This window comes from Rhipicephalus microplus, chromosome X (genome assembly GCF_043290135.1).
Source record: "Rhipicephalus microplus isolate Deutch F79 chromosome X, USDA_Rmic, whole genome shotgun sequence".
NCBI classification, from domain to species: domain Eukaryota; kingdom Metazoa; phylum Arthropoda; class Arachnida; order Ixodida; family Ixodidae; genus Rhipicephalus; species Rhipicephalus microplus.
Genome location: NC_134710.1, coordinates 31398255 through 31420854, shown reverse-complemented (window position 1 = coordinate 31420854; position 22600 = coordinate 31398255). Strand labels below are relative to the sequence as shown.

Below are 22600 nucleotides of genomic sequence, written 5' to 3'. Positions count from 1 at the left end.
CTAATTAATGAGCATTTACATAAAGCCGTAATCTGCCACATAGTAAGCTAAGAGGTACAGAAATTTCCAGCTGCTAAACATACCCTTGGGCATATCAGTACAGTAAAAGCTTATTAATTCAAACCGACACCCAGGTTCTGGCACAAGCCTATGTATTTCTATGGGGCAACACTTCCAATATTCGAGCATGTCCATATCCACAACAGCTAATTCAGACTGAAAGTACCTGGTTTTCATACCTGCTCGCAGTTGTCGGCCCATAATGATAACAATCTGTAGCAAAGCCAAACTAAACGAAGTTTATTAAAGATGAAAAACAACGAAAGAGCAGCATCTCTCAGCAGATGAGAATTTGGATGCTGGGCTAGAGCTCTCGGGCAAGCTGCAAACAATGATCATGACATAGGGACAGAAGTAACACAAACATATGCAAATTACTGATTACTTTAAATTTTGATTGCATTCAACTTTGTATTGAAAATATACATGTTTTGAAGCACAAATAGCGCCATATATTTCGCCATTAGGGCTCACCACTCAAATGAATGCATGTCAAGACTTGTTTCTGATTAAACAGACTGGTAAATTAATTCTGTTTGCTGCTAGAGCTACATGCACTTAATTTACAAAGTCACCTGCCACGTACATGTAGTAGCACCAAGTTTGCGATAACTAATGCAGAGGTGGCTTCATTGCGATCTGCCCATGCAGCTAGGGCATGATGCCTGTTCATTCTAGTGCGTACACATTCATTCAAACTGCACTTAATTTGAACAGCAGAATCGCGAGTTGCTGGACGATCATTGTGGAATATTTCATCGCGCAACGGGTTAGATACGGACAAGGAAGGGACAAGGCGCTAATGTCCCTTCTCTGTCTGTATCTCACCTGTTACACTGTAAAATATTCTATGATAATTTGAACAATTTTACATTCCCCTATAAGTTGAAATTAACATGCTTTTACTATACTAGGCAAATTGTAAGGCAGACAAAATGTCAGTTTTATTAAATGGCACATAAAAAAAACCTTCAGCAGCAGATTTAATAGTTTTGCTTTATGATGCTTTTAAACAACAACTTGAGAGCTTGAAAGCAAGCAAGAATTTAAGAATAATAGCAATAGTGGCAGTGTAATGTAGGCAGCAGTAAACTTGGGAAACCAATATGTGACAGTCCAAATTAAAGGCAAGCACGGCATTCATTTTTAGTAAAGAAAAAACATGTGAGCATGGCAAATAGCCTCACGCCACATATGCGGCATGACACAGCAACGAAATATGAAAATCAAAGGATTTCGATAAGGTTGTCCTTATTGCAACAAAGAGTGCTTTAAAAAAACTGCAATGTGGACTGACCAAGGAATGGCTCTTTCTCCCTTTGTTTTTACAGGTCACCAGAGCAAACACCAAATGGGAGGTTCCAGGTTATATAAGCCAGACACTCACGTGTTCCCGTTCATTAAAATGACGACTGTATCTATACCCTCATGCTCTAAACCACACTTTAATTAAGGAATATGGTTTCCTACACCATTTCCAGTAATGTAGCTAGAAATTTATTTTGGGAATGAGGGGGGGGGGGGGTAGGCATTCATACAGCATGTATGTTCGTGCATTTGCATGAGTGCTTCTTTATTGATTGATATGTTGAGTTTAACGTCCCAAAACCACTATATGATTATAAGAGACGCCATAGTGGAGGGCTCCGGAAATTTCCACCACCTGGGGGTTCTTTAACATGAACCCAAATCTGAGTACACGGGCCTACACCATTTCCGCCTCCATCGGAAATGCAGCCGACCTGCGGGTCAGCAGCCGAGTACCTAAGCCACTAGACCACCACGGCGGGGCTGTGTGCCTATTTATACAGCCGTGAAGCGAAATGATAATGGGGGAGGGGGGCCCTCTCCGACTGCTCCCCTCAACTTTCCCGTTGAACGATGTTCAATATCGGGAATATGTGGATGACAAGAAAATAAAACGATGAAGACAGCAGCACACGCGCGCATAGGCAACATAAATTTAACCGTGTTGAAATGACAACTGATGATCGCGTTGTGACACAGGGCAGCCCAAGTCGCGACCAAAATCTACGAGAAACAAAAGTAACAAACGAGGATAACTAATCCGCGTGTGTTACTCAGTCCCCCGTCCCCAGATTACGCTATAGATCTTGTCATGACCCAACAACTATCCCAAGCAGTCACTCTTCCGCGTCTTAGATGAGAGCGCAAAAAACAGAAACGCAGCAGCACACGCTGACAACTGGGTGCTTTTACCGCCGTCACCCCTGTGGTAGAATACACAACAACCCCCCCTTTTTTTTTTCGAGCTCTGTTCCGCAAGATGAAGATTAAGACACACGCTTAATTTACAGATTCACTGAACGAAATTACAACCAAGCACGAACAAGTGCACACAAGACAAGCACGAACCAGTGTTTTGAGCAATGAACGCAGCTATCAAGAAACAGCTATCAATATATACTCTACATATACTCACTCTCGCAGGACATTGCTTAATTAACATACACCAATTAAATCTTTTTACTGGTGCCAACAGCAGCGAAGAAATCACGGGTAGTGCGCTGCATGTTTCTCTACGAACGCGCGTTCCAAATGAGTGTCATTATGTGACAGCTCTGAACCTCACTAAAAGAACAAAGTGCGTACTTATGTTGTTGCTTTTCTTCTTGGATCAGTTTCTTCAGTTCTTCAATGCGCTCCAAAGTAAGATTTCGGACGATTAAGTCACCGGGGGTGTCCAAGTCACCGCAATCTCCTCGCGTTCTCCTACAAGAATGCGGCGCGTTGAACCACGGTTCAAACCCACGTGCAGTGTTCAGAACGTGGAGGAGGAGGGGTACGAAAAAAGGCGAAGGGGGTAGGGTGCGCGCGTTTCATGACTTACTTGAGAGACTCCACTTTCTCCAAGAGATCGGCATACTGCAGAGCACAATTCTGAAAAGGAATGACGCGCTAGTAATACAATCGGGTGATTTGGATAGCAAACATTAAACAGCAGTGTCGTTATTCAGTCTACCTTTTGGGAAAACCAATCGTTCGGTCGATTAGGCTCGCCCAAAGGCCGTATCGCACTGCTTACGGACATCCTGAAATTTAACGTACGGTGATCGTTATTGCGCGCGCAGAGCACAGCACCAAAACGACGTGCAAGATGCTAGGCAGGTCACTTACCAATCCTGGTCTCCGCTTCTTAACACCGATGACGCCAAACACAGCCGTTCGCGCGTAGACCATGTATCTGTAGCAGTTTCTTTCGGGTGGCTCTCTGGAAGATCGGGCAACGGAGAGCATGGTTCGTTGGTTGGTACTTCAAGCGGCGTTTCACTTGTCATCACTACTGCATCGCATTTGGCGCCAAGCGTTGCAACTGCGCGAACTCCTTGGCGGGCCACAGTAAAGTCCCTAGATGAAACAAGTTTCCAAGGTAGCGACACCCTCCCTTTTTCTCCTCGCTTATTTGTCTGAAGCGCCCCCTAGAAGGTTTAAAACTTTCATTCAAAATCAATTGTTTGGGTTCTGTTGCTACGGTGAATAGATGTAAATGAAACAAAATGAAACGAAATAAGACGTAGAATAAACAGTTACCTTTATGAACGTTAAACGGCACAACACAAGTGCAAGCGGGATGTGCGTTACTCAACCGGCAACGTTGGGCAGTTCTGTACTTTACACCACTAGCCATGGCGTCTCGCGTAGTACATTTTAGTTCCACGGCCGCGGTATTTCGTCCAGTTCTAACTAGTTCACTTCTCCGATTGTGTTTTGTTCGTGCTGTGACACAGTGAACGTGCTTCTTGCTGGATCCTGTAAGTGGCCACAGGGCGTGACGTTGTGACGATTGATTACAACCGGCTTGTGCACACGCAAGAAAAAAAACTACGACCAGACTGATACGAACACTCGTCCAGCAGCACTGCGATGACGTTTTTTTTTTTTTTTTTTTTAATGTGCCCATTTGGACAATTGTGATGCCAAGTGATTCTGATGCGGTGCTGGGAACTTCCTGAAAAGTGAGAGTTCTACTGGTGAGGTGTCTCGAAGCAGCGCGTTTCAGGTCAAGCGGGAACTGGTCAAGAGTGAAATGTGAAATGCTTCGTGAAAGAGTGAAGCAGGCTGCTGCATTGCACCTGTTCTTTGTAGCATTTATTTGGCGTCTATTGATCGTGCTTTAGCAAATGCCGTTGACGCAGGAAAAGTCCCTAAGATTTTTAGATATGTGGACGATTTTCTCGTGGAGTTAGCTTCTACTAACCCTGTAACGCACTCTTGGGAGGTAGATTTGGTTTTGAACCTGTTCAGACAACATGGAAAAGGCTTGCTTTTTACCCATGAACTGCCCATCGACGAAAGCTTGCAGTTTTTATATATTAACCTGACTCTGGGCGAGGGTCATGTCTGTTGGAAGTTCAGCCCTAGAACGAGAAAAGGACTTCTTTCATATGATTCTCCACATTCAAAAGTGGTGAAGAGCTCTATAGCTGCTATGTGTTTTCATTCTGCGCTGTCCAAGTCATGCCAGCAGACAGTGTGTGATAGTTTTTTTCTGTCAGTTATCGCGGCTCACTGTAGCCGGGTTTACTGATTCGTTCTTAGTGTGTCTAAAACATTGCTTCAGAGGCTGAAAGGGGAACGCAGGAGGCCAGAGCCATCGCTAGGCACTATGAATTATGGCACTATGAATTATGAAATTATTGTGCAAGCTAGTTGACATAATACTTTGTTTCCAGGCATATTCGAGAGGACATTCATCTTATTGTCTGGATCAATGGATGGCGATCTGGTGACGCTGCTATGTGAGTAGCTCTTGCTAGCATATCTACATTGTCATTCGAATGTATTGTTAGAAATACTAGAAACTACACTTGCGGGCAGCGTTAACCCTGTAATATGAGCAAAAACTCCTTTTAACTTCTTTGTTGGTGCCTCATGGAAGAAATGCTACATGTAACATGATTTCCCTTATCTTACAGAAGTTAAACGGAGCTTTTCACAAAAAGATTTCAGCAACACTATTAGTGGCGACAAGGCTGGGCAGAGATACTTTGAAATTGTATTGTGATAATATATAAGATACACAGGCAAAAAGTGTTAGCGATACAGATGCAAGATACTACTGCAACAATTGTATCTTAAGATACTTTGATACATTCAAAAATTTACTAAATATCCTCATAATGTAGTACTGAGCTTTTGGTCTGCTTAAAATTTTTTTAAATGTGATCAGTTTCATTTATTTTAATGAAATGTCTGTTGGTGTTTGAAAAGCTTTGTCCTCCTTGGTCAAAGTACGTTAGTTTACTTCCGAAAGAATGCATTAGGGTTTGTTTTAGCTGCTTAATAGGACAGCTCTTTAAACACATCGCTGACTTGCTTTGGGTTTTTGCGTTCGTGCTTGTCATTTTTCTAATTGATGAGAGTAGCGGTTAAGCCTGCCGACCATCTGGCGGGTTGCCGTCTAATCTTACAAGCTTCAATACGAAGCATTCACACAATTTATTTATTTATTCGTGTATACTACAGCCAAAAGGCCGATACAGGGTGGAGTACTGAAATACACTCCACACATCGTTCAAAGACACAAGCCCTACACAGTGAAATCAGTACAAATCACCACTTTTCACTGCAATGAAAGCTCAGGCAAGTTTAGTTGAGTGAGCATTTCGGTCACTGATTCTGTGTACCCATATTTCAACATAATAAACCTTGCTTCCTGTCTTTGTATATTTTAAATTTTCTTTATTTCGTTCTTTATAAGCGGATCCAATATTATGCTTCCGTATTCAAGTGCGTGTCGTATGAAAGTTATGTATGCAGTTTGTTTAACTTCTCGGGAGGCAAATTTTACCTTATGCCTTAGTGTCCAAAGCTTTATCTCTACGGTATAACATAAATTAGTAATATGCTTTTTCCAAGATAATCATCAGATATTGTAATGCCTAAATACTTAAGGTGCCTCATCTGTCTTAATGGCTTACCATCTAGCATATTTAAAACTAACACATTTTTTGTTTTCCTAGTTATGTGCGCATATACTTTTTGCTCGTGGTTTATTGTATTTTTCATCATGTGCACCAATTAGTAATTGATTGTAGTGCTGAAGCTAACTCTGATCATCATGACATGATATTTTAGAATATATTAGGCAATCCTCCTCAAATAGACAAACAGTAATTTTGCTGCTAAGGTCATTTGTTATGTCATTATTATAACAAAGAAGATAGTGCAAATAACAATGTGCAGTTTTACATTGTCCATAAAAGAGTGTTTATGCAATACCAATGGTCAGTGTATAGTAGCCACAAGGTATTTTGTATATGTAGAGCAAATCGAACTGCATCAAACTATTATATTATTCTTATCTGCTGGTGTAAACAGTTAGTTATCTATATGCTATCTAACGTGCAGTCAATTTCTCTTCAATCACAGCATGTGTACCCTAGAACTGCCTCAGACCATGTGTAGAAAGTAGCAGTCACTCTGCTTGAGACAAAACCATTTATTGAGCCAACTTGTGCTCAGAAAACTAAGTAACTGAAAGTACAAGCAAAACGTGCTGTACTCTAACAACGGCAATAAGTGTAGTTGGCCTTCGGTAATCTGATCATCGCCAGGACGCGTCTTGTTTTATAGGTAAGTGATCGCACTTTCCAGCATAATTGCTCATGCTCGTGTAAGTTGCCGAACAAATTAGGGTGCTCACGTACTATGCGTAATTTTGATAATAATTGTTGAGGTTTAACATTCTTAAACCACAATATTATTATAAGGGACGCTGCAATGGAGGGCACCATAAATGTCTGACCATCTGCTGTTTTTAATGTGCACTTGAATCTGAGTACATTTACCTGTAGCACTTCACCTCCATCAAAATGTGGCTGCCGAAACAAGATCAGTGCATAATTTCAACAACACTCGGAGACAATCTTGTATATTTTGAAACATTGTGACGTGGTTTGCGCTGAGTGGTGATATCAGTTTTTTGTGACTTAAACCCAATCACTCAAAAATAAAAAGTAACAGCGTGTGTCACTATAGGTGCACAAATCGTCGCAGGACAGTGCCACTGTTGATGCTATCGCCGCCTATAGCTTTGATTAGCTCGTAGTTTGTAGATCTACATATTTTTTGTGATTTCACTACAACGAAATTTTCACTTCAAATAAATTTATTTTTTGCACCCTTTCAGTTTCGTTGTAGCGAGGTTCGACTGTATAAAAAATATTTTTCGTGGCAGATGTGGCTTTTTTTATGAGTTCATATATAAATTTTTTTATGTGTGTATATATAATTTTTTGTAAATCTGGTTGTTTCTTCAGTGTTCGATGTGTATTCTAAACCAGTGTAAATCCTGACATGTCCTGAAAAAAACGGAAATGACATGTCTGAAGCCATACATCTGTGATCAAAACTAACTTGCATTGCTATAAAACACACACTTTGATGCTCCAAAGCTGCTCGAAAACTCCCATTTTACCACTTCTAAGCTGCTCCAAAACAGCATTATTCCTGCTTTCTGAACTGCTCCACAAGACTGAAGCCAACTTCCACCCCTGAGGTTGCTGTAAAGCTCAAAAGAACAGCATTGCCATGTTGCAATGCTGTGGCAACCCCTTTTTAAGAGGCATGCACGGTGCAGCAAATCTTGACTTTTTTATATAAGCTCTCTCTTATAGATAGGGTATCACGTACGTATTTTCTTGTCAAGCCTTATTTGTGTCTTTTACAAGCAGTTGTCTCTTACATCAGTGTCTCTTATGAAGGGGTTCGAATCGGTCTGGCAGTGCTGGAATGGAGAGGAGAAAGATAATTTAGGAAATTTTTCTTTATATGGCCGCCCCAGAAATGTTGCCTGCGCAAGTCTTTCTCGTGGAAGTCTTAGTGCTCATTCACTCACACACACATGCACGCACACACACACACACAAGCACACTCTCTTTCTCTCTCTCTGTGAAGAGCTAGGCCTTGGGTAAGTGCTTCATCTTAAATATTTCTCTGTTGTTTTGCAATGCAGCTGGGGAAGGTGCGGATCAGCATTCCATGTCGAGCGATAACGTGTCCACACCTACAGTGCTTTGATGCCTCGCTGTATTTGCAAATGAATGAGAAGAAGCCAACATGGATATGTCCAGTGTGTGACCGGCCAGCCACCTTCTCGTCGTTGGTGACTGATGGGTGCGTGGCTTTGTGTGCATTTACTTTTTTTTTGGCCATGGCGAGGATGGCTAGACTCACACCCAGTGCTGTTAAAATGGATTGCAGTGACTGTATGTTTTGAGGAACTGCACTGGCCCTTGAGAGACTGGGTTGCCATAACTGCCTTAGTCACGGGGAAAATGGTATGACACTCCTGCAGTCCTGGTTTCCAGCCTGTTGCTGAAAGAGATTTCAATGCAGTGTTGCCTGCTCTCTCTTTACACCTCCATTCTAGCTATGTCAGCTGTCATGACTGGAACTATTTTTACAGTGAGTGTCAGCTAAAATTTTTTTCTGGCAAATGTAATTGCTATGTATTTTCACGTCTTGCAAAGGTTTTGTGCAGGGCTTCACATATCCTAAAAACATAAAAAAACAAGTACCTGAAAAAAATGTAAGTACCATTATTACTTGCGTAATGAATGCACTCGCATAATAAATGTATCCCCCCAACTTCGGTCATAAAAATTCTTATTTCTTCCCCCCCCCCCCTGCTTAATAAACGCACCCTTTACATTTATCCGCTGTAGTTCCGCCAACGGACAGCTGGTGCCTCCTCACCCATTAGATCATTGGATCTCTTCCGTTTTTGATTACTTTGCCAACCCCCCTCAATCACCTATGCTCCCCCCCCCCCCTTCGCCCGTTGCCGCGTGCTGTAATAAATGCATCCCCTACATTCATCCGCAGCAGTCCCACTAACTGACACCTGGCGCCTCCTCACCGGTTCGCTCTATTCAGTTCTTTATTACTTTGCCAATGCCCCTCAACCGCCCGGGCTCACTCCTTCCTCGCCCTTGCTGCGTGTCTATTGCTTTACTTTCGATCTGTGCCCGGCAGGTCCCTGGTCTTACCTGTGCGCCACAGCCAGTTAACAAGGAGAGTAGAGAATCGCAGCTGATACCATACAGCCAGCGAGTGACCTCCCTCTTTTTCAGCCAACTTTCTTTGCACGCTCTTGGGTGCCCCTCGAGATCACAAGCAGATACCACTGTTGGGAGAAAAGAGGGCAGCCCAGGGACAGCCTGCAGAAGATAGCGCCATCGACCACAGAACATTAGTAATGTGCAACAAATAAGCTGTTTCCAAGCCGTGTACGCGTATGTGAATTGTAAAACACTGAGCAAACTAACCTATTTTTTGTATTACTGCATTTTTTTCCTTCTCCCAAAGAAGTTTTCATAAAATATACCCCACGTAATAAACGCAACCCCCAACTTTGCTCAGATTTTTTTAGAAAAAAAGTGCGTTCATTATGCCAGTAAATATGGTAAGTTTTTTGTGTAGGTGTCATCAAAAAAAGGGAAAAAGAACACCAGGCCTGCACATACCGCACAGCACAGTGACAACGAAAGCCAGAAGAGTGGCCTTTCAGAGCCTTTGTTGAACACTCTCAAGACATTTTTCTCATGTGATCAAGATCAAGACATTTTTCTCATGTGAAAGTAAGTGAGGTGTATACTGTAGGCAAGTCAAGCAGCGATGGCGTAGTGGTTAGAGCATCCGCTTCGCATGCAAAAGGTCCGTGGTTCAAATCCCGGTGCCGCGCAGTTCCTAACCGGATAAAAAAAAATCCGCGTGGTGATGGAGCTGCATTACGAGGTCTGGGGTGCGGCCTCACCGGTAACCACCGCCGGGAACGCACTCCCTTACCAGAGAAGGATTGGCCACCCTGGTGCAGTATCTGGCCACTACCTCCCACATGCATACGTCAAATAACTCACGGCCCTCAGTCCCCAGCAGCTGCGAAGCAACTGACCACGGCGGCGGTCAGATCTGCAACGCAGCAGAGGGTTCTAAGAATCTCTGGATCCGGACAGGCCGCCATTGTAACCTGAACTTGGCAACGTTTAACGCTAGAACCTTATCTAGTGAGGGAAGTCTAGCTGTACTATTCGAGGAGCTAGAGGGTGTTAAATGGGATATAATAGGGCTCAGTGAGGTTAGGAGGACAGATGAGGCCTATACGGTGCTACAGAATGGGCACGTCCTTTGCTATTGGAGCTTGGCTGACAGAAGAGAACTAGGAGTGGGGTTCCTAATTCACAGAAACATAGCTGGCAACATAGAGGAATACTATAGCATTAATGAAAGGGTGGTAGGTATCGTAATTAAACTGAATAAGAGATACAAGATGAAGGTGGTACAGGCTTACGCGCCTACATCCAGCCATGATGACGCCTCAGTTGAAAGCTTCTACGAAGACGTGGAATCGGCAATGGGTAAGGTAAAAACACAGTATACAATACTGATGGGAGACTTTAATGCAAAGGTAGAGAAGAAGCAGGCTGGAGACCAGGCAGTAGGAGATTATGGCATCGGTACTAGAAACGCCACAGGAGAGCTACCAGTAGAATTCGCAGAACGCAATAATTTGCGGATTTTGAATACCTTCTACCAAAAACGAGAAAACTGCAAGTAGACATGGAGGAGCCCTAATGACGAAAATAAGAACGAAATAGTATAATGACCGCACACCCAGGAATCGTGCAGGATGTGGAAGTGGTTGGCAAGGTACGATGCAGTGACCATAAAATGGTACGGTCTCGAATTCGCCTGGACTTGAAGAAGGAAGGGCAGAAACTGATACGCAAGAAGCCAATCAATGAGCTAGCACTGAGAGGGAAAGTACAGGAATTCAGAGTGTCGCTGCAGAACAGGTACTCGCCTCTTAGTGAGGAAACCAACTTTAGCGTAGATACAATGAATGATAATCTGACGAGTATCATTACGGAGTGTGCAGTGGAAGTTGGAGGCAGGGTAGTTAGACAGGACACTGGCAAGCTTTCCCAGGAAACGAAGAATCTCATTAAGAAGTGTCAAATCATGAAAGTCTCAAGTACAACAGACAAAATAGAACTGGCAGAGATTTCGAAGTTGATTAATAGGCGTAAGGTATCCGACGTAAGAAGGTATAACATGGAGAGAATTGAACACGCTTTGAAAAACGGAGGAAGCGTCAAAGCAGTGAAGAGGAAACTTGGGATAGGCAAAAATCGGGTGTATGCACTAAGGGACAAAGAAGGCAAAATAACTACCAATACGGATAGGATAGTTAAAATAGCGGAGGAGTTTTACAGAGGTCTGTACAGTAGGCTGGACAACCACGACTTTAATACTTAAGAACTAGCAGTAACCCAGATCACACCCCACCAGTAATGATAGAAGAAGTCAGAAAAGCTTTGGAGAGCATGCAAAGAGGCAAAGATGCTGGTGAGGATGAGGTAACATCAGATCTGCTGAAAGATGGAGGACAGATTGTGTTAGAAAAACTAGGCACCCTGTTTACGAGGTGTCTCCTGACAGGAAGAATACCAGAGTCTTGGAAGAACGCTAACATCATTTTAATACATAAGAAAGGAGATGACAAGGACTTGAAGAGTTACAGGCCGATCAGCTTGCTCTCTGTAGTATATAAGCTATTTACAAAGGTAATTGCTAACAGAGTAAAGAAAACATTAGAATTCAATCAACCAAAGGAACAAGCAGGATTTCGAACAGGCTACTGAACAATCGACCACATTCATACAATCAATCGGGTAATAGTAGAGAAATGCTCAGAATATAGCCAACAACTATACATAGCCTTCATAGATTACGAGAAGGCGTTTGATTCAGTAGAAATATCAGCCGTCATGCAGACACTGCGGAATCAGGGCGTAGATGAAGTATATATAAACATCCTGGAAGAAATCTGCAGGGGATCAACTGCTACCATAGTTCTTCATAAAGAAAGCAACAGAATACCAATCAAGAAGGGTGTAAGGCAGGGGGACACAATCTCCCCAATGCTATTTACCGCGTGCTTACAGGAGGTTTTCAGAAACCTATAATGGGAACAGTTAGGGATAAGAGTTAATGGAGAGTACCTTAGTAACCTGCACTTCGCCAATGACATTGAATTGCTGAGTAGCTCAGGGGACAAATTGCAATTCATGATTACGGAGGAGAGCAGCAAGGTGGGTCTTAAAATTAATCTGCAGAAAACGAAAGTAATGTACAACAACCTTGGAAGAGAGCAGCGCTTCGAGATAGGTAATAATGCACTTCAAGTTGTAAAAGATTATGTCTACTTAGGGCAGGTAGTAACAGCGGAGCCGAACCACGAGATTGAAATAACTAAAAGAATAAGAATGGGGTGGAGCACATTTGGCAAGCACTCTCAAATTATGACAGGTAGATTGCCACTATCCCTCAAGAGAAAGGTATATAACAGCTGTATCTTGGCAGTACTTTGCTACGGAGCAGAAACCTGGAGACTTACAGAGAGGGTTCAGCTTAAATTGAGGACGACACAGCGAGCAATGGAAAGAAAAATGGTAGGTGTAACCTTAAGAGACAAGAAGAGTGCAGAGTGGATTAAGGGACAAACGGGGGTTAAGGATATCATAGTTGCAATCAAGAAGAAGAAATTGACATGGGCCGGGCATGTAGCGCATAGATAGGATAACCGCTGGTCGTTAAGGGTAACTAACTGGATTCCCAGAGAAGGAAAGCGGGTTAGGGGGAGACAGAAGGTTAGGTGGGCAGATGAGACTAAGAAGTTTGCGGGTATAAATTGGCAGCAGCAAGCACAGGACCGGGTTAACTGGTGGAACATGGGAGAGGCCTTTGTCCTGCAGTGGACGTAGTCAGGCCGATGATATATATATATATATATATATATTTTTTTTTGGTCACTAACAATGTCCCCCATTATTTTGTCGGTGCATATACATACTACAAGGTTGACGATGTGCTGAACGAAAACTTTATTTCCCAAAGTTTTATTCGAGGTCAGGCCTTCATCAGGTAGGCTTTTTTTTGCCAGAGAAAAGTTTTTTCTCGGATGAAAGCCAGTCTTTAGATAGAAAGCAAAAAAAAAGTTCTCTACCTCGTAGTATTTCTTCTACTGGATCATATATATATATATTGTAACAGCGAGCTGGGATAAGATGGTTTTATTTACAGGAGGTGAATGATGGTCGTTTGCGGCAGCACACTGCGGTCGTGCCAAGACTCTTCGTCTTCCTCTGCTTCTCTTCTCTACCTTTTTCTAGTATGTTACATTCCCCCGTAAGCAGACGAAGCCCGTAGGGCGAGTTATAATTCACAGGGAGGGTAGAAAGGTTTCAGGCGAGCAACGTGAGTGAGCTGCGTTCTGCTCGATCGTCGGCCATTGGTCAAAAGACGAGCTATTACGTAAGTGAGCTGGCTTAGACGCTCCAAAACTACAAATTGGCCTGAATATCGTGACAGAAGCTTTTGACACAATCCACGCTTGCGTTGCGATGTCCAAAGTAACACCAAGTCACCTTTTTCGAATAAAACTGGTTCGTGACGGTCGTCGTATCGTTCCTTCGAACGACGTTGAGAGGCCACAGTACGAAGACGAGCGATTCGACGGGCTTCTTCCGCGAGGCACAGGGTGTTTGATACAGAGTCATCATTGTGTAGAATGAAGGGTAAGAAAGTGTCTAGAGGGCTTAGTGGCAACCTGGCGTACAACAAATAAATTGGGCTGAAGTTCGTTGTTTCATGTTTTGCCGTGTTGTACGCGTACGTGATAAAAGGCAGCACTTCATCCCAGTTTTTGTGATTGGAAGAAACGTACATGGCAAGCATGTTGATCAGCGTTCTGTTTGTCTGTTCAACGAGGCCATTGGTCTGCGGGTGATACGGTGTGGAATGACGGAACTGTGTTGTGCACATGCGTAGAAATTCTTCAACGGCATCGGCAGTGAACTGGCGGCCACGGTCGCTGATAATAACACGCGGTGGGCCATGGCGAAGAACCACGGAGTGAAGCAAGAAGTCCGCCACGGATGCAGCGGTAGAAGAGGGAATAGCTGCGGTTTCGGCATACCGCGTAAGATGATCTACGCAGACGATTATCCAAAGCTTCTTATTGTTAGATAACGGAAATGGACCCATAATATCAATTCCTACTTGTTCAAAAGGTGTGCTGGGTGGTGTTAACGGCTGAAGGTGACCTGGTGTAGCGGTGGCCGGGCGTTTGTGACGTTGGCACGTCTCGCAGCTAGCGACGTAACGCTTCGTCGTTTCGTACATCTTGGGCCAGTAAAAGCGTTCCTGCGTGCGGTTTAGCGTTCGTATGAAGCCGAAATGACCGGACGTCGCATCGTCATGCATGGCACGTAGAACATCGGAGTGAAGGCTCTCGGGGACAACTAGAAGAAAACGTGCTCCAGGTCTGGAGTAGTTAGTTTTATAGAGCAACTTGTTTCAAATAGTAAAGCGACCGCTGTGTTGGGAGGCACGTGTGGCGGCAAAAAGAGGATCCAAGTTGAGATCGCTGCGTTGTTCTCTCTGGAAATCAGCCGCATTGGGGAACGTGCTTGTAACAGCAGCAAGGCAGTCGTCAAAATTCTCAGCATCGCAGTCAGTAGTCGCAAGAGGAATCCGGGAAAGGCAGTCTGCGTCAGCGTGACGACGGCCACTCTTGTACGACACCGTAAAGTCGTATTCCTGAAGTCGCAGCGCGCAACGTGCGAGGCGGCCAGAGGGTTCACGCAAACCAACCAGCCAGCATAACGAATGGTGATCGGTAATTATCTTAAATGGCCTCTCGTAAAGATAACAACGAAACTTCTGTACTGCGAAAACAGCTGCCAGACATTCCTGTTCCGTAACTGTGTAATTGCGTTCTGATTTGCTCAGGCAACGGCTGGCATATGCCACGACATGCTCTGCGCCATTGTGACGTTGTACAAGCACCGCACCTACACCGATACCACTAGCGTCCGTGTGGACCTCAGTCGGGCAAGATGGATCGAAGTGACGCAACAGTGGTGCTGACGTTAGTGCAAACTTAAGTTGTGAGAATGCGGCGTCACACTCTGGTGTCCAGTTGAAGGTTGCATCCTGTCGCAAGACGTTTGTCAGCGGATACACGATCTCCGCAAATCGTGGAACAAAACGACGAAAATATCAGCATAGGCTGACAAATGAGCGAAGTTCTCGTGCGGACTGCGGTGATTTAAAAGAGCTCACTGCTTCTATTTTTCGAGGATCGGGTCTGACGCCATCCTTGTCGACCAAGTGCCCCAGCACGAAAGTTTGACGTTCGCCACAGCGACATTTTTTAGAATTCAGAACCAGCCCAGCTTTTTCAATGCAGTCGAGAACAAGACTGAGACGGTTGTTATGTTCCTCAAACGTACGACCAAAGATCACAACATCGTCAAGGTAGCACATGCATATCTCCCATTTTAGACCACGTAATACTGTGTTCATAAATCTTTCAAAGGTGGCTGGAGCATTACAAAGGCCAAAAGGCATGACATTAAATTCAAATAAGCCGTCCGGAGTTACGAAAGCAGTCTTTTCTTTGTCGCCGGATTCCATAGGTATTTGCCAATAACCTGAGCGCAAATCAAGCGTTGAAAAATAGGAAGCGGCATGCAAGCAATCTATGACGTCATCAATCCGCGGTAAGGGATATACATCTTTCTTCGTCACAGTGTTTAGACGCCTGTAATCTACGCAGAATCTCCAGGAACCATCCTTTTTCCTGACAAGAATGACCGGGGCTGCCCACGGGCTGGGTGACTCTTGCACGACTCCTTTGTTCAGCATGTCCTTTACTTGTTTGGCGATAACTTTGCGCTCAGAGGATGACACTCGATAGGGCTTTTGGCGGATGGGGTGTGCAGAGCCAGTGTCTATTCTTTGACGAGCGCGGGACGAGGGTAACTGAAGGAGTGCATCTCTATGTTTGAAGTCGAAAGCAGCAACATGCCAGGAAAGGACCTGCACCAGCGCTTGCCGTTCCGTTGTACTGAGAGTCTTGCTGATCATAGCAAGCATTAGATCTTCATTATGGCGAATATCACAAGCAGAGGAAGAGGTGGGGAGGTCCGTAGCTATTGCTGCTATCGAGTTGCATGAGGCTTCATCAAAGAGAGCTATCTTCATTCCGCGAGGAAGCACAACCGGCGTGGCAGAACAGTTCAGTGCCCACAATGTTGCTACTCCTTTTGTCATGCACACAACAGAACAAGGCACAAGTATGTCCTTCTTAAAACAGTTCTTGCGTAGAGGCCCCACTACGAGGTCAACACAAGCATCATCAACCGCTGTAGAAGAGACTCGAACGGGTGTCAGGCACCAAGATGGTGCTATCACTTCATCAATCACACTAAGTGTGTTCCTGTCTTCGCCACGGTAGTCTTCTTCGGAAAGCGACGGTATAAATAAATTGTTTAGTGATATTTCCCCACTACCACAGTCAACGGAAGCACCGCATTGCTCCAGGAAATCGATACCAAGAATGACATCGTGCGAACAACGAGATAGAACCAGAAATTCCGATACAAATACTTTTCCAGCCAATGAAACACTGACAACACATATACCAAGAGGATTAAGCCACTCGCCTCCTACACCACAAAAGGTGATTGTATCGTCCCATGAAAACATAACTTTGCGACCTAAGCGGTCTCTGAAGGCGAGGCTCATCACAGACACAGTCGCCCCAGTGTCAACTAACGCCATCGTCGGTATTCCATTAATCAACACATTCACTTTGTTTTTGATCATAACAATAGGCAGAGGTATATCTTGAAAAGACCGTCCGGCGACCTCACCTCCATTGGCCGCGGATGCTAGTTTCCCGGCGGCAGAGAAGAACGACGCACAGGAGACGGCGAGCGACGAGAACGGTTGGATGGTGGTGTCAAACTCCGCTCGGATGCTGGCGAATCACTGCGTCTGGTCTCGCGCGAAAAACGGTCCCTTGGAAACAAGTCGGCTGTCCGCAGGTCATATGAAGCACCGGGTCTAGGTGGCGAAGACATGGCTGGTGTCCTTCGTGATTGGCGGCGTTGTTGGCGGCAATACCTAGCGATATCCCCAGTGAAACCACAGTTGTAGCACATGGGAGGGTCACGGTTTATACTATATTCAATGGAACGAATCCTGGGCCGCTGCTGTCGGCGAAGAAGTTCGTTATCACGCGAAGAACGGGTTTCTGCCACTCTCTGGAATTCATTGTATTCGTCGTAAGTTACATCTTGGTAGTAGGGTTGGTACTGTCCTTGCCGCAGTGGGACGTAGTCTGGCTGAGAGCCCTGAGTATAAGAATGTGGCTGTGCTCGTCGTGATCGTGCGTTATAGGCAGGGCCTCTATTGTATAGACGTGGCTGATACTGAGGTGTGGCATCAGAATCCTCAAAGCCCTCCGCCACTCGGTGCGAGGAGAATGAAGCAACGTTTCGCTCGAACTCTGGTGGCTGATAGGGGGGATGAGTGCTTGGGCGGTTTGCCACTTGCGCGTACAGGCCGAGTTCTTCACGTACTATCTGCCGGATGTTGTTGCAAGATCTAGCGCCTGGTTGCTGTCTATGCTCGCGATGGTCGTCACATTGGGTAGCCTGCCGAACTTCGGCGTGATGCGTCTCGTCTTTAGTTGTTCAAAAGTGCGGCAATGACGAATGACATCGGTGACAGATGTCAAGGTGTCTTTCGCAATGAGGAAACTGTAAACATCCTCGGCGATTCCTTTTAGAATGTGCCCGACTTTGTCTTCCTCAGACATTCCGGAGTCAATGGTCCTACATAGCTTTATGACTTCCTCAATGTAGGTCGTGCAAGTTTCACCTGGCACTTGAGCGCGTTGCATTAGCGTCTGTTCTGCTCTTTTCTTTATCGTTGTTGGGTCGCCGAAGCGCTCTTTGATTTCAGAAACAAATTTGTCCCACGTCGTAAGCGTTTCCTCCCGATTCTCGTACCACATTAATGCAGTATCCGTTAGAAAGAACACGGCGTACAAAAGCTGAGAAGCGGCATTTCATTTGTTAGCAGAGCTCACCCGTTTGTAATGGATGAGCCAAGCCTCGACGTCTTCATCTGGTCTGCCGGCAAAGGGACGAGCATCTCTCAGTTGTGGAGCCGAACTGGTCGGCGCAGAAGTCGAGAGGGGTCGGTGTTCATTTGCGTTGTGGGACATGTCCAGACCAGATGCATTCGGTGGAAGTCCAGCAATGCGACTCGTCGAAGAACTTGCGGTTCACCTTCCGTCTTCGGGTGTCGATTACCCAGCACGTCCACCACAACTGTAACAGCGAGCTGGGATAAGGTGGTTTTATTTACAGGAGGTGAACGATGGTCGTTTGCGGCAGCACACTGCGGTCGTGCCAAGACTCTTCGTCTTCCTCTGCTTCTCTTCTCTACCTTTTTCTAGTATGTTACAATATATATATATATATATATATATATATATATATATATATATATATATATATATATATATATATATATATATATATATCACAGCTGGTAATTTTTTCATCCACTTTTCTTTCTTCTTTGTTCTTATTTACATTCAATTGGTTCTAATAACTTCCCTTTACATTCCTTGGCATTACTGTTTGTTATATCTTATTAATATTGTGTTAAAACACGGAAATACGAGCCCTTAGGTATACACTTCTCTACCATATATATATATATATATATATATATATATATATATATATATATATATATATATATATATATATATATATATATATATGAGATTTAATGGTCAATAGTGCAAAGGAATGCATAGGGGAAGTTATTAGAACCAACGTAATGTAAATAAGAAGAAAGAAAAGTGGGTGAAAAAATAACTTGCCGTGAGCAGGAAAAAATCAGTCCTTATTGAACTACAGACCCATCTCTATCACATCCCATTCTTGTAAAATACACGAACACATAATTTTCAAGCAAATTATAGAATTTTTAGAGTGCAATAATGTTTTATCTGATGCCCAGCATGGTTTTCGACGCGGCTTCAGTAGCATAACCCAGCTCACTGAATTCGCTCATTACATCCGCCAGGTCCTTGATGCTGGTGATCAAATTGACGCAATATTCACAGACTTTTCCAAAGCTTTCGACACTGTTTCACATTGCAAACTGCTAAAAAAGCTCACTGCTATTCTTAAAAACGAAGCATTAGCAAACTGCATTTCTTCTTTCTTATCCAATAGGGCTCAGTACGTGCAATTCAAGTCTTCTCATTCCTCCACTTCCACTGTAACGTCTGGCGTCAATCAAGGTTCAATATTAGGCCCTCTTTTATTTCAAATTTTTATTAACGATCTGCCAAGTAATGTTCCTGTTAAAATCCGCATGTATGCTGATGATTGTGTTTTGTATCATACGATTAAAACTGCTCATGATCACATCATCCTTAACGATTCATTTGCTTTATTTCAATCATGGTGTGACACTTGGCAAATGCAAATCAGCTTCCGAAAAACGGTATCCATGTCATTTTCCAAGCGTTCTTCCCCCTCTCCATTTACCTATTCGCTTAATGCTTGCCCTCTTGGAATTGTTTCACAATACAAATACCTAGGCCTCCTTTTCACTCAGGATTTATCTTGGTCTCAACACAACGATCTCATGTGCAACCGTGCGCTTAAAAAATTAGGCTACCTACAACGCACTTTACGTTCAGCAGCTCTCAGCATACGGGTCCTCACTTATAAAACATTGGTTCGTCCAATATTGGAATACGCATCTGTTGTGTGGAACCCACACAAAAATTCGGACATCAACATAATAGAATCTGTTCAGAAGAAAGCTGTACGCTTCATTTATCGTCGCTTTGACAGGTATTTTTCACCAAGTTCCCATCTTCCTATCTTACAGCTTACCAGTCTATCTTCCCGTCGACACGCTGAATGTTTGAAGTTTCTTTATACCGTAATTAATTCCCCACGGTTCCCTTTACTCAGCAAATATATAGCACATGCTAGAGCAACGACCACCCGAAATTACCATGAGTTAAACATGTCTACCTTCGCTCATCGTACGATGGCGTTTAAATATAGTTTTTTTGTTCATTCTATTGAATTGTGGAGTTATTTGCCTGGTTACGTTCGATCTTTATCATTGGATGAATTTTTATTGCATATTACTAACCATTGATGTAGAGCGCACTTTTTATGCTCTTCTGTGATTGTATTTGCCTACTCCTGTGATAGCCCTGCGGGGCTGCAGTATGTTGAAATAAATAAATTACTTGGCGTTATTGCCTGATAGATCTCATTAATATTGTGTGAAAACACGGAAAAACGAGCCCTTAGGTATATACACGGTATAACAGATGTAACAGTAATGCAACAGCATATAAGCGCATATGTATCGCTTGCAATAATCACGTGAGTGGAAACATCATAAAAACAAGTACAACAATCAGAAATGAAATCTATATGGGGGCCCCGTATCACATCCTACTTATAAGCAATCAAAAAACAAGTCACGACACGTGCACAAGGATTACAGCTGGTACAAGCAATAACATCTACAGCGGTCACTGATGCAAGACGCTGAGTATCCCCGTACTCTCATTTAAACCGCCTGCGATTGTATTGAACTTAAAGATGAGAAATGATTGGCGCACTTCCTTGTCATGATGCGTTCGGAAGCCAGTTTCGAGAAGCTTCCGGACTTTAGTAGATCAGTTCTATAAGATCACGCCCACTCTGCGAACTGTACAGACTATTCTGGAACCTACGCCACCACCAGCGATAACGCTAGAACATTCGATGGCAAGAGTAAATGCCGACGCACTTCGCCGCTTGTCAGTAGTTGATCGACGGCCGACGCTCAGTTCACTGCTATCTGAGCAAGACTGCTACTGTAATCGGACTTTCCGTTTGCCGGGCACAGGTTCGGCCAAATAAACTGTTAAATCCCAACACAAAGTATCCTGTCTTCGGCCACGTCACAACCCCGTGACAATATATATATATATATATATATATATATATATATATATAAGAAGAAGAAGAAAGAAAAGTGGATGAAAAAATTACCAGCTGTGAGCAGGAATCGAACCCACGACCTTCGAATAACGCGTTCGATGCTCTAACCACTGAGCTATCACAGCTACGTGCTACGTGACGCCAAACTTCACGTGCTACGTGACGCCAAACATGCGAATCAGAGTGTTTTCACACTCGTTTTTTGGCTTATAGATGGCGCTGACTGTCATTCCTACTTCTAAATTCACATATAAACCCCAAAAAGTGGATGGAGGGACGGCCGCTGTGATAGCTCAGTGGTTAGAGCATCGAACGCGTTATTCGAAGGTCGTGGATTCGATTCCTGCTCACAGCTGGTAATATTTTCATCCACTTTTCTTTCTTCTTATTTACATTCCATTGGTTCTAATAACTTCCCCTGTACATTCATTGGCATTACTGTCTGTTATATCTCATTAATATTGTGTTAAAACACGGAAATACGAGCCCTTAGGTATACACTTCTCTCCCTTATTTCATTGAACGAGGGTCTCGTACTGGCAGACTTGGTGTGTTTAGGTTGTATAAGAGGGACAATTAATCAGCTGCCCGCTCATAATAAGTTCACGTGCTACGTGACGCCAAACATGCGAATAAGAGTGTTTTCACACTCGTTTTTTGGCTTATAGATGGCGCTGACTGTCATTCCTACTTCTAAATTCACATATAAACCCCAAAAAGTGGATGGAGGGACGGCCGCTGTGATAGCTCAGTGGTTAGAGCATCGAACGCGTTATTCGAAGGTCGTGGATTCGATTCCTGCTCACAGCTGGTAATATTTTCATCCACTTTTCTTTCTTCTTATTTACATTCCATTGGTTCTAATAACTTCCCCTGTACATTCATTGGCATTACTGTCTGTTATATCTCATTAATATTGTGTTAAAACACGGAAATACGAGCCCTTAGGTATACACTTCTCTCCCTTATTTCATTGAACGAGGGTCTCGTACTGGCAGACTTGGTGTGTTTAGGTTGTATAAGAGGGACAATTAATCAGCTGCCCGCTCATAATAAGTTCACGTGCTACGTGACGCCAAACATGCGAATAAGAGTGTTTTCACACTCGTTTTTTGGCTTATAGATGGCGCTGACTGTCATTCCTACTTCTAAATTCACATATAAACCCCAAAAAGTGGATGGAGGGACGGCCGCTGTGATAGCTCAGTGGTTAGAGCATCGAACGCGTTATTCGAAAGTCGTGGGTTCGATTCCTGCTCACAGCTGGTAATTTTTTCATCCACTTTTCTTTCTTCTTATTTACATTCCATTGGTTCTAATAACTTCCCCTGTACATTCCTTGGCATTACTGTCTGTTATATCTCATTAATATTGTGTTAAAACACGGAAATACGAGCCCTTAGGTATACACTTCTCTCCCTTATATATATATATATATATATATATATATATATATATATATATATATATATATATATATATATATATATATATATATATATATATATATATATATTGAGAGGAAGAAGATGACACATGCGGAAGCGCATTGCCATCGCCTGGCTACGCTTTGCCTGCTGCTGCTGCTATCTTCCCGGTCGCTGTGTACCTCAATAAAC

The 22600-nt window shown here is 43.6% G+C and overlaps 2 protein-coding genes across 6 annotated transcripts in view; one reads left to right on the top strand and one right to left on the bottom strand.

Moving 5' to 3' along the window:
- Positions 1 to 3452, bottom strand: part of LOC119176601 (uncharacterized) — a 115552-nt gene extending 112100 nt beyond the window's left edge. For 2 of the 5 annotated variants that reach the window (XM_075876135.1, XM_075876132.1), the window contains exons 1-4: positions 3199 to 3452; positions 3044 to 3113; positions 2912 to 2961; positions 2674 to 2793 (exon numbers count right to left, since the gene is read on the bottom strand). In XM_075876135.1, coding sequence (XP_075732250.1) covers positions 2674 to 2793; positions 2912 to 2961; positions 3044 to 3113; positions 3199 to 3359 — 401 coding nt within the window. In that variant the 5' untranslated portion in view covers positions 3360 to 3452. The remainder of the gene's footprint in view (positions 1 to 2673; positions 2794 to 2911; positions 2962 to 3043; positions 3114 to 3198) is intronic. The other 3 variants (XM_075876133.1, XM_075876134.1, XM_075876136.1) reach the window with 3 other exon arrangements.
- Positions 3453 to 3691: 239 nt separating this feature from the next.
- The window catches only part of LOC119175770 (clarin-2), a 52247-nt gene continuing 33338 nt past the window's right edge, over positions 3692 to 22600 (top strand). Inside the window, exons 1-3 of the mRNA XM_075876145.1 lie at positions 3692 to 4052; positions 4755 to 4820; positions 8039 to 8199. Coding sequence (XP_075732260.1) covers positions 8196 to 8199 — 4 coding nt within the window. The 5' untranslated portion in view covers positions 3692 to 4052; positions 4755 to 4820; positions 8039 to 8195. The remainder of the gene's footprint in view (positions 4053 to 4754; positions 4821 to 8038; positions 8200 to 22600) is intronic.